Source organism: Gymnodraco acuticeps, unplaced genomic scaffold (genome assembly GCF_902827175.1).
Source record: "Gymnodraco acuticeps unplaced genomic scaffold, fGymAcu1.1, whole genome shotgun sequence".
Taxonomy (NCBI): domain Eukaryota; kingdom Metazoa; phylum Chordata; class Actinopteri; order Perciformes; family Bathydraconidae; genus Gymnodraco; species Gymnodraco acuticeps.
In genome coordinates this window covers 184,285-196,878 of record NW_022992222.1, presented here as the reverse complement: position 1 = coordinate 196,878, position 12,594 = coordinate 184,285, and the positions used below count along the sequence as shown (strand labels likewise).

General features: G+C 42.2%; 1 protein-coding gene and 1 pseudogene across 3 annotated transcripts; both read right to left on the bottom strand.

Annotated features, from left to right (window-relative positions):
- Window positions 1-512: 512 nt before the first annotated feature.
- LOC117539688 (tubulin beta chain-like) lies at window positions 513-12,396 on the bottom strand. 3 transcript variants are annotated; one of them, XM_034205943.1, is made up of 7 exons: window positions 12,214-12,396; window positions 11,922-12,029; window positions 6,277-6,387; window positions 5,559-5,803; window positions 5,142-5,464; window positions 1,195-1,539; window positions 513-1,072 (listed from the first exon to the last, which is right to left on the bottom strand). In XM_034205943.1, the coding sequence occupies exons 1-7, from the start codon at window positions 12,269-12,271 to the stop codon at window positions 925-927; spliced, it is 1,338 nt and encodes a 445-aa protein (XP_034061834.1). In that variant the 5' UTR covers window positions 12,272-12,396; the 3' UTR covers window positions 513-924. The 3 variants fall into 3 exon arrangements, with proteins under 3 accessions (XP_034061834.1, XP_034061836.1, XP_034061835.1); XM_034205945.1 differs by lacking the exon at window positions 11,922-12,029 and adding an exon at window positions 7,006-7,114 and having other exon boundaries at window positions 12,214-12,374; XM_034205944.1 differs by lacking the exons at window positions 11,922-12,029; window positions 12,214-12,396 and adding exons at window positions 7,006-7,114; window positions 7,298-7,436.
- On the bottom strand, window positions 8,654-10,909 carry LOC117539689 (annotated as a pseudogene).
- Window positions 12,397-12,594: the final 198 nt, after the last annotated feature.

The following is a 12,594-nucleotide window of genomic DNA, read 5'->3' as shown; positions in this document are numbered from 1 at the left end:
ATAACAGGCCTACATTACTCTCTTTATTTGTATGCTTTAGTTTAGTAGATATCTACAAACAAACAGTCGATATTTGTCTAAAACCATTTAGTGCTTCACATAATAAAATACACAATGGCTGTAGCCTGATATTATATGCTTTAGGAGCTGTAAGTGCATTTTGTACAGTGTGTAGGTGCGTGTGGTGTGTGCGTAGAGTTCGGGGAGCATTTAATTTCTGTTGAGGGCACTTATCACCGCATTAAACAACTCATCTTAACATAACAACACCTACTGCCTTATATCATCTTTCACCAGGAATCAATTAACTGGATTACTAAATTACTTGGACTGTGCTTATATATATGGACAAAGCGTGTCAGACAGAAATCCCTGCATTTTGCCTCTCAACAGCTAGATTGTTGGTTATTTAGATAGTTGCTGAACACTAATAAATAAGAGCATTACATTTCAGTAAACAAAACATTGGTCATAGTTCAGTTCAGAAACACAATGTAGCACCAAATCATAACTCTTTTCCTAAAATTCATCTTAACATTTGTTGTAATAACCTCCCAGTACACGCACACTAGGAATATTGTAACAGTGATCAGTTCCTTCAAAACAATTAAGCTTCATATCAAACAGGATTTGTCAAGTTCAGTGCCTTGAACTGGTCCCTGTTAGGTTCTCTTTCATAACAAATAAACCTTGCATCTTGAAAAAGAGTGAACAGAACACACAAGACAAGATAAAAACATTGGTATCCAAAGCAGGAAGGAAGAACAGAATGCAAGGCAAAAACAAGGCTGGACAAGAATGGACAAGAACTGTTATCATTGTGCGACATTCAGAGGAACTACTGTGCGAATCTTTGAAACTGTAGTTTTACTGATGAAAGGCCAATTGTCAATAATTCTACAATGATGCGTTTGGGCTGAGGGTCTAGGCCAGCTCCTCTTCGCCTTCATCTTCAAACTCGCCCTCCTCCTCAGCGGTGGCGTCCTGGTACTGCTGGTACTCAGACACCAGGTCGTTCATGTTGCTCTCAGCCTCTGTGAACTCCATCTCATCCATGCCCTCGCCGGTGTACCTGAAACAAGGAAATATTACTCACTGCATATAACTTTCAATCTTTCTTGACATTTATTTGGCCAAACCATTCATCTTGAAAAAAATGTAAGGTGATCAATCCGTCAACCCTCTATCACTCACCAGTGGAGGAAGGCCTTGCGGCGGAACATGGCGGTGAACTGCTCTGAGATGCGCTTGAACAGCTCCTGGATGGCCGTGCTGTTGCCGATGAAGGTGGCGGCCATCTTGAGGCCACGGGGAGGAATGTCGCAGACGGCAGTCTTCACGTTGTTTGGGATCCACTCAACAAAATAGCTGCTGTTCTTGTTCTGCACATTCAACATCTGCTCGTCCACTTCCTTCATGGACATGCGGCCTCTGAAGATGGCGGCGACTGTGAGGTAGCGGCCGTGGCGCGGGTCGCAGGCTGCCATCATGTTCTTGGAGTCGAACATCTGCTGGGTGAGCTCAGGAACCGTCAACGCCCTGGGGCAAGACAGAGCATCCAATAAGATTTATTTCAAATGCATTTGTAAATGGGATGTTTTCAATGGTGTCAAAAATGTGTGTTTTGGTGTAGTAATAAAAAATGCTTGACAAACTGGTAAAAGCGCAATGCATGAAGTTTGTTCCAGTTTCTCTCTTTGTTTGCATTTTCACTGTGGCACAATTCAACAATAAAAATCAACGATGGAATTACGGAAGGAAACTGAGGCCAGACTTGTTTGCCTTAAAGGTCACCTATCATGCTATTTTCAGGCAATAGCATAGGTCTCAGATATATAAGAAAAATATAAAAAACATGTCTATGAAGTGTTTTGGTCAAAATACCAAACAGATCACCCATTCTAGCCATGCTTCATATCCCTCTATTTCTCTTCCTGTTCCAAAAGTGCTGATTCTGGGTATAAACCTTTATATATACAGTCTATGGTATAAACAGGTCTCTCTTGAGAATGAGACCCTGTGTCTCAATTGCCCCTTTCACACCAACGCTCCAGCTCCGGCTCGGAGCTGGAGCCTGAAAAGTGCCGGTTTTTCCTGTTCACACCGCAGTGGCGCCGCCTCTTAGCTCCGGAATCCGGTTCACTTCCAGCTCCAAAAAATTGTCGGTCTAGAGGCAAGAGCTTCGGAGCTAAGAGGTGGCGTCGCTTACGTCTCTCTTACGTCGAGGCGTGCAGGAAACTAAACCCACCTCCCCTGAACATGGGTCGACTGTCATGCCTGCCTACAAGCAGTAGTGCTTATAAACACACTTTATAAAGTCAGGCAACACTAACCAGGCTTCGTGTGATTCTGTTTATTTGTACCTTACTTTGACCATCCGTTCACTGTTATTGATCATGGTGGAGAGAGGCAGACGTGTTGTTTTGTATTATAGCAGCTATCGGATGGAATAATACATGGGCTGCACAGGTTGTCGTGTCCGACTATCACAAGTAGAATCATTATAAAAATACGCCGGTAAAATGTGCCTGTAGAAAACGGTTTATGCCACAATAGGATAGCAATAGCAAGTAGTCAGTTTAGCTTCGGTTGCTATGCTAACATCACCCATTTTATACCAGAGAAACTTTCATAACAGCGTTGTGATGCCAAACAGCGTCAATTCAGACTGACACACATTCACTCAGGCTAAGGGGAACTGGGGATATGTATCAGCTGCTTGTGTGAGTCGGACAGTGAATACTTTAGAGCGGCCCGCAGCAGTGTGAGCTAACCGGGAGCTAACGGAGGAGAATAAACTCCCGTGGAAGAGCAGCCAACACTGCAGCGGTCGGTAAATGCTGCAGAAACACATTAATAAACAATGAACCACGGCACTCTGGAGCAAAGTATAAGGTTGGAGAAGTCGTTATTTAATTTAATCTGGCTTCGTGTGATTAAAAGCAACACGATTATCGACCCGACGCAGTTCCCCGTTGTTGTTGTGAGCGCCGTAATGCCGTTGGGGAGCAAATCAGCGATGTAAACGGTGACGTCATGACGCAGCAGCACCAGTCGGGCTCTGGGCGGTGTGAACAGAGCGGGAGCAGAAAAGGGAAACCGGAGCTGAACCAGAAAAGCTCTAGCTCGGAGCTAGAAAGGGAAAAGCACTGGTGTGAAAGCCGCAAATGAGATTTTTACCTGTATAAATAAAGGCAAAAAAGTTAAAGCTTTTTTTCTTTTTTTTTTTAAACTGAAAAAGATGTAAATAAGAGGCTCATGCGGGATCTGGCAGATGCTGTCTAAAATGCTGCGGTGATGAAACAAGGATTATTAGATCAAGGATTATTTCTGAAACAGTATGGAGCTCAAAGGCTTTCTCTCTTGCCGGTTATACACACACACGCTCTCCAGTACAGGTTAGCTCTGAGTGTTAGCGATGCTAATGTAAACAAAGACCATATTACGTCCAAGACAGTCGGGCATTGTTTCTGATAGCAACGTTTCCGATAGTGCTGTGGGTCCGCCGCCGATTTGACGTCATATCGGCAAAATAAAACCCTCTCTCTTTTCCTCCGTACCCAAATCTCTAAAAACGGGGGTACAACGGAGTTGATCCAGATTTGCGTCCGATATGACGTCCTATCGGAAATGTGGGCTGGCTTTAAACCCACAGCACTATCAGAAACGTTGCGATCAGAAACAATGCATGACGTGTTTTGGACGTAATATGGTCTTTGTTTACATTAGCAAGCTTCACTAACACTCAGAGCTAACCTGTACTGGAGAGAGTATGTGTAAAAAAGCATTTGAGTTCCATACTGTTTCAGAAATAATCCTTGTTGTGGTTTGGAACATGATATGGCGTTTAATCACAGCAGCATTTAGCTGTATCTCATAGAATTCTTTTAATTTTCTTCAAACTAAGGACCCAGAATCAGTGTTTCTCTAACGGGGCTGAAATAGAGGGATATGAGGGACGTCTAAAATGCATGATCTGTTTGGTATTTTGAGCAAAACACGTCATAGACATGTTTTTTATATATTTGTATATATCTGAGACCCATAATATATGCCTAAAAATAGCATAATAGGAGATCTTTAATTTAGTTATGGTCTCCAGATAAATTGCGATTCTAAATGTGTTTCGTTGACAGCCCTAGTTAATTTTGTTTCACACGTGACATTTGTTATTATAATGCTACTACTGTTTTTATGACTGGTTCTTATTATATTAACTAATGTTATTACATGGCTTAGTTGAATACTCGATTCTGATTGGTCAATTCAGAACATCTGACACGTTGTTAATCCAGTACAGACAGACCGCTGTCAAGGATTTATTGACCGTTGTTAAGGACGCTCACATCTGCAGAAAGAAGTCCGGTCGATGTAACTGTATACAGTTTGGCTCAAACTGGGACAAGAAAACAGCGGAGAAGTAACGGGGCAGAAACCCTCCTTTTTACGCAACGGTCCAGACATAGACATCAAACGGCAAAACATATTCAGTTGCCAGTTCCTTTGGCATTAGGGCAGGGATATCTAGATACTTTCCAAGGTTTGACATCATGAATTGTGCTACTTTTAAAGCAAGCAACAATGTTTTCAAATCTGTAATCAAAAAGGTCCGCAAAAACCCTATTGAAGCAGTTCCTGCCGTTGCTACGTAGTTCAAACAGTAACAACGGACTATTTTTCTTAGCGGATGCATGTCAATTTAAATCAATAATAGCCTACTATAGCATTTCAATTAATATTGACCGCTTCGTGTCGGGCTCCTGACAAGCCTGTCGGGTGTTCTCTTCCCCATAATGACCGCCTCGCTGCACATTATCCCTTACTTATTACAGTCCGCTCGTTCACTTACTTTTATAATTCTGGTATTTTTCGACAATGGTTGTGTACATATTTGATTTTTTTAAGCTGGAGCTTGCTTCTTTATTTTATACTAGGCATTTAATTTGTTGCCTTTCATTTGCACTGTCCCTTTGCTGTTGTAAAAGCCCCCCGCAGCGGGACCAATGAAGAATATATGATTATTACAGCTATTCAATATTTTGGTTGTTATTTACTACAGCAAGAGCACCCTTGCAAAATGTTATTGTAACTCTGTATAATGACAGTAAAAATACAGCTTGAGGATCTGACAGTCTCTCTACCTGTACTGCTGGCTGCCTCGGCTGGTCAGGGGGGCGAAGCCGGGCATGAAGAAGTGCAGTCTGGGGAAGGGCACCATGTTGACGGCCAGTTTCCTCAGATCAGCATTGAGCTGGCCGGGGAAGCGCAGACAGGTGGTCACCCCGCTCATGGTGGCTGAGACGAGGTGGTTGAGGTCTCCATAGGTGGGCGTGGTGAGCTTCAGTGTGCGGAAGCAGATGTCATACAGCGCCTCATTATCAATGCAGAAGGTCTCATCTGTGTTCTCCACCAGCTGGTGGACCGAGAGGGTGGCGTTGTACGGCTCCACCACTGTGTCTGAAACCTGAGGTCGGGGGGAGGGAGAAGGAGTCGCATTAAAGCAGAAGTAAGATGAGGTAAATAGTTAATGTTGGAGTATTTTGGTGTATTATAAGCACCTTAGGCGAAGGCACCACGCTGAAAGTGGTCATGATGCGGTCTGGATACTCCTCTCGGATTTTGCTGATGAGCAGCGTGCCCATGCCTGAGCCGGTTCCTCCACCCAGGGAGTGTGTGAGCTGGAAGCCCTGCAGGCAGTCGCAGCTCTCCGCCTCCTTCCTCACGACATCCAGGACCGAGTCCACCAGCTCGGCTCCCTCAGTGTAGTGACCCTTAGCCCAGTTATTACCAGCTCCGCTCTGGCCTGTGTCACATGCAAACACACAACTCTATCAAAGCTGTGGTATCAACACATCCTGGGTCTACATTATAAGTCATTATACTTTTGCAGGTACTAATTTAAAGAGTTATGAGTGAAACTAGATCAGGGCTGCATAATATACAGAAAATATATACGCTATGATAGCCATATATATATATATATATATTAATCATTAATCAAGATAAGTATAAACACATCAAAGCATACTGCTATACATAGATATACTGCTAAAACACAAGAAAAATGCTTGTTGAGTTAAAAACGTTATGTGATTTTTTTGTCATGTAATTTTTTTGTGTTGCAATTAAAAAGAACGATAGTTACATTTAAAATGGGGGTTTTCTATTGTTAATCTCTGTGAACTCTTTTTCAATTAAATTGTTCAATTATCATTAATCACAGTATGGCAACTTCATCAACCCAGGATAAAACACAATAAATGTTCATAATCTCACCAAAGACAAAGTTGTCTGGTCTAAAGATCTGGCCAAAGGGACCAGACCTCACTGAGTCCATGGTGCCAGGCTCCAAGTCCACCAGCACTGCCCGGGGGACATACTTTCCACCTGGTGATCCAAACACAAGACAATTCATTTTTCTAAATTAAGTGTTTTTTTCCCCAAAGCATTGTATTATTACTAAAGCTACACCCCGTTTGTCTTTCTTCCTCTTTTAAATTAAGTTTAATAACATATTTTGCCTTTTGACTAATGACCAAACACAGCAAAAAGCATATCGTTAACTGAATTAATTTTTACAATTGTTTTTGTTGCATGTTAATACAGTCAAGTGTACAGTAATTGATTACATTAAAAGCTTATCGTTTCCTGAAAATATAGGTCTAATTGATTAAATTAAGTACAATTCTAAATAAACAAAGTTGCTCGCTAATATATCTCCACAGAATATTATAAGAAGTTAAAGCGGTATTGTTGTTTGGGGACAGTATTATTATCTAGAGGTTTTGTTGACTTTTGCCGTATCCTGGAAACTGCGACAGTAATTAGAAAGGAGAGCCGAGCAGCGCCCCATTGTAGTTCCAGACGCTTCCAGCGGAGGGATCCGCCGCTAGGTGGCTCCGTTAGGCCGATTAACAGTCCTTCCGCGTTGTATAGAGTTACCTTAGTTACATCTTTATTTAACTAGATTACCCAACTGTAGCTCGCAGCCAAAGAGAAGCTAACCTGAAGCCTCGTTGAAATACACGTTAATTCGCTCCAACTGCAGGTCGCTGTCCCCATGGTATGTCCCGGACGGGTCGATGCCATGTTCATCGCTAATCACTTCCCAAAACTAGAAGAGAATTGAACACAACAACGGTCAAAATACCTGATAACTAGCATGACTTAGCTTAACGAGTAGGTAGCTATCATTATAATTGTTGTTAACTGGGCTAATCAGCCCACCCTTAATGTAAACATCCACGCACTTTATGAATGACTTAAGAATTCACTTTTAAATATAAACTACTCTTACTTTAGCTCCAATTTGGTTTCCACATTGGCCTGCCTGTAGGTGCACGATTTCCCTCATGTTGGTTGAATTAAAAACGTTCAAACGCCTGAAAAAGACAAAGTTGTTACTCTGTAGTGATCCAGCTACGAACTAACTGGAGAGGATGGGAGTGTATCAATCTACTGTTGGCCGATTAACGCGATAGGTCCAAATTCATGTCACTCAAAGCTCAGCAGTCATCTTATTGGTCAAAAACTTGGTTTAGAGTTTTGACTGGTAAGGGGGCTCGGTTGTCTTGGTAACACAACACAACAGCGTTTCAGTAGAGGTACTTTGCATGTATAATTCTTAATTTAGTAGTTTGAATTAAAAAACAACCTATCTTACATTTTAGTATTCATTTTCTTTTCTTCTCTATTACACAAGCCTTCCTGCTGCTCAAATAAAGAATATATAAGATAGTCTACATTGAGGCAACACAAAGACCCATGAAAATATGAATATTAAACATAATTCCTTTATATACCTTAACAATTTGTATCTATGACAATATCATAATTGTTTTGTGTGTTTATTAGGTGACTAGCAGGCTACACTTCAGAGGTAGTACGGTAGGCCTACATATCAACCAGAAATAAACAAAACCGGAGGATTAACAGCTCAGTGTGCAATGCTGCTATGTAGGAGATTGTGGGGCCTTCTGCATGTCTGTACACAGGGCAGAGGCCCATTGTCTCAAAATCAGCAGCATTAGTTGGCTATTCTACTAATCCCTCACGATAGGTCAGTATGGAGGAAGGGGAATTAATAATCTATTTAGTCACCACAAGAGGGTGAAAGAGGGCCTAATAACATTTTATCTGATGCACAAGGTTTCATTTGGCCAGTAATGTAAGCTTGTATACATGTAATTTGTGTACTATATTTACACTTGAAGAATTAGACTGGCTGAAATATAAGAAATGAGTTTTCAGACAGAAGATGCCCTCTGTCTTCAAGGTTGTTTTTTGGATAAGACAAGAGGCTAAACGAACAGGAATTAATGTAAGGGTCAAAAGTATAAGCTTGTTTCTTTGTTTTAGACAAAATACTAGATAACCTACTTTGGAGGCTCAAGCATGTGACAATGTGTGTACTTCAAATTGATACTGTTTAAAAAAGGTGCTTAAAAAAAAAAAAGGTGATTTAATCGTTTTTATTCATTACAATTATTGAAAGTACTTAGTAAATGAGAATGTTGTAAAAAAATCATAATTTTTGAGATAGTTACGGAGTACCCTTATTGGCTTCAATTCAAGCTAACAAATTAGACTACTTCATAAGTTCAGTAAATAAAACATTGGTCATAGTTCAGTTGAGCCAAAAGTAACAACACCATTTGGAACCAAATAAGACATCTTTATTAAAATCACATTTGATCCCAATTTACCACTACAAGCACATCAGGAATATTATAACAGAGACAAGTTCCTGACACTATTTGTAGCTTTTAGTGTAAACCATGATGTTTTTTGGCAAAAGAATAACACTGCACATCAGACAGTAATTGTCACATTCAGTGATTAGTCCCCTGGTCTGGTCACTGTTACATTATCACAAATGAATACAGCAGCAGAATGAGAAAAATAAAGCACATTTTGAACATTAAGCCATGTAAACATGTCACAGAAGAGGCACAAAATGCAAATCGGTCCCTGGAACTAAGCATAATATGACCACTTTAATTAACTGTTGCATTGGGAGAGAAAAAGGTTGTTGTGGGCATCTAGGCTCCATCTTCATATTCGCCCTCCTCTTCAAACTCGCCCTCCTCCTCAGCGGTGGCGTCCTGGTACTGCTGGTACTCAGACACCAGGTCGTTCATGTTGCTCTCAGCCTCTGTGAACTCCATCTCATCCATGCCCTCGCCGGTGTACCTGAAACAAGGAAATATTACTCACTGCATACAACTATCAATATTTATGTAGAACATTTAAGATTCCGATTTATGTTTTTGTATTAGGAGAGATTTGGGGTTATGAAATGACATTGATGCATACAATTGTCAGTCATAATAATTGCAAATTGTTATTTTTTCCAAATCGGGCAGCCCTTATTTTTTTTAAACGTTTGGACATACAGTAGATCGAACAATTCATCTAGTAACATTTTGGCAGAATAATCAATTAAATTGAGTTTTACCGCAGTATCATTTGTGTATACTCGTGTAACTCAAACTACACGCGCCTGCAAGGAAGCAGGGCTTATATCCATGTAGATGCCAACCAAAAAAAAAACATATTTTGCCATGATTAATTGTACACATATACATTTAATACACATATTAAAATGGTGCCGTAATAACTACAAACTGATACTGATTAGTAAAAACCATGAACAGGCAGATAATACTGCTCTGTCCACACAAAATAACGTCATAAAGATAAAGAAAGCATCCAACTAAATTGGGCCACGCAAAATGTTCCCTACATATAAAAAGGTCCAGCACAGGTAGAGTAACTTCTCCCGGTCTCATCATTACTATTATTTCACTCACCAGTGGAGGAAGGCCTTGCGGCGGAAACATGGCGGTGTGAACTGCTCTGAGATGCGCTTGAAACAGCTCCTGGATGGCCGTGCTGTTGCCGATGAAGGTGGCGGCCATCTTGAGGCCACGGGGAGGAATGTCGCAGACGGCCAGTCTTCACGTTGTTCGGGATCCACTCCACGAAAGTAGCTGCTGTTCTTGTTCTGTGCATTCAACATCTGCTCGTCCACTTCCTTCATGGACATGCGGCCTCTGAAAATGGCGGCGACTGTGAGGTAGCGGCCGTGGCGCGGGTCACAGGCTGCCATCATGTTCTTGGAGTCGAACATCTGCTGGGTGAGCTCAGGAACCGTCAACGACCTGCAGGAAGAACGACCATCAAATATATTTTAAATGCATCAATCAATTAACATGGATTAGCATGAATTAAAAATTATCTGTAATGAATGAACAGTTTAAATAGTACTATAAGCATCTCAAAATGTCATTTTACCCCGAGTAAATTTTATTCCTTCTATTCTATTAAAACTTGAGGATCTGACAGTCTCTCTACCTGTACTGCTGGCCGCCACGACTGGTCAGTGGGGCGAAGCCCGGAATGAAGAAGTGCAGCCTGGGGAAGGGCACCATGTTGACGGCCAGTTTCCTCAGATCAGCATTGAGCTGGCCGGGGAAGCGCAGACATGTGGTCACCCCGCTCATGGTGGCTGAGACGAGGTGGTTGAGGTCTCCATAGGTGGGCGTGGTGAGCTTCAGTGTGCGGAAGCAGATGTCATACAGCGCCTCATTATCAATGCAGAAGGGTCTCATCTGTGTTCTCCACCAGCTGGTGGACCGATGAGGGTGGCGTTGTACGGCTCCACCACTGTGTCTGAAACCTGAGGTCGGGGGAGGGAGAAGGAGTCGCATTAAAGCAGAAGTAAGATGAGAAAAATAGTTAATGTATATCGGTGTATTATAAGCACCTTAGGCGAAGGCACCACACTGAAAGTGTTCATGATGCGGTCTGGATACTCCTCTCGGATTTTGCTGATGAGCAGTGTGCCCATGCCCGAGCCGGTTTCCTCCACCCAGGGAGTGTTGTGAGCTGGAAGCCCTGCAGGCAGTCGCAGCCCTCCGCCTCCTTCCTCACCACATCCAGGACCGAGTCCACCAGCTCGGCTCCCTCAGGTAGTGACCCCCTTTAGCCCAGTTATTACCAGGCGCCGCTCTGGCCTGTGTCCACATGCAAACACACAACTCTATACACATGTGTGCAACACGTCTTGGATCTATTAGCATAATTGACTGAATTATACTTGCAAAACACATTTTAAATGGTCAATGAGCAGTGCATACAAAAGGCACTAACACAAGAAAGGAATGATAGTTCTACTGAGTACTGTCAACTTACTCAACAAAATCCCGATGGACAGCAGAGGAGTGGGCAACTTTATCAACCCAAGTTAAACAAGATTGGTTTTACATCCTACCACAGACAAAAGTTGTCTGGTCTAAAGATCTGGCCAAGGGACCGGACCTCACTGAGTCCATGGTGCCGGGCTCCAAGTCCACCAGCACTGCCCGGGGGGACATACTTTCCGCCTGGTGATCCAAACACAAAGAGCTTTATTATCTGAAGCCATTTACACACATTGCTGAAATAATTCCTCAAGAAAAGACCTTCTCGCTTTCCTACCCTTTTCGTGTAGTTGAATTAAATACTGTGTCTTTTGAACTATGACCAAACACAGGCAAAAAGCATTTTGAAAAAATATATTGTATGCATGACGTGATAATCGAGTCCGGTGTTTAACAGCACACGGTCACACCCTATAACGGCGTATCGTTTCATGAAATGAAATTAATATGTAACAAAAGAAACAAGGTTATTCACTTAATTATGCGGACAAGATTTATCAATAAGTGAAAACCTAGTAGTTATTTGAGGACCCGTATCATTATTTTTTGACTTTTTCTGCTGCGATTGCAACTAGGAAGTGACATGGCACATTGTAGTTCCCTGCGGCTACCAGCGGAGGATCCGCCCGCTAGGTGGCTCCGGTAGGCCGATTAACAATCCTTCCGCATAGAGGAGTGGCGCAGAGTTGAGAATTTGGCAAGGCAAAGCAAGCTAACCTGAAGCCTCGTTGTAATACACGTTGATGCGATACCAGCTGCAGGTCGCTGTCCCCATGGTATGACCGGTTGGGTCGATGCCATGCTCGTCGCTAATGACTTCCAAAACTAGAAGAAGAGAATAAAACAACAACGGTCAAATCATCTGAATAACTGTATGACTTATCTTAACCGAGTAGGTAGCTATCATTAGCATTGTTGCTAAATAGGCTAACCGGCCCGCCCAAACTAAATTACACATCCACGCACTTTATAAAGGAGGAAATAATTTTCCTGTTAATCTGAGCTTTACCTTGGATCCAATTTTGGTTTCCACACTGGCCAGCCTGAAGGTGCACGATTTCCCTCATTTTGGTGAACAAGACCGAAAAAGGCTAAGTTGTTGGACTGCAGTGATTCAGCTGCGAACGAAGCGGAGAATAAGGTGCTGTGACAGGAACAGCGTTCTTTTTCTTCTGCTTCTACTTCGTCTTTTCACGGTTTTATGGCGGGGGATCAGCGTTAAAGGCGCATTACCGCCACCTACTGTATTGGAGTGTGGAACATAATGCTCTACTTTTCCTATAACAATAAAAAAGATATATACATATTTCTTAACTCTATTTGTCTTCAATAATATAAATGTCTCCCTGACCCAATGTTGTCACAGGTGTCGTTTGAAAGAACCACAAGC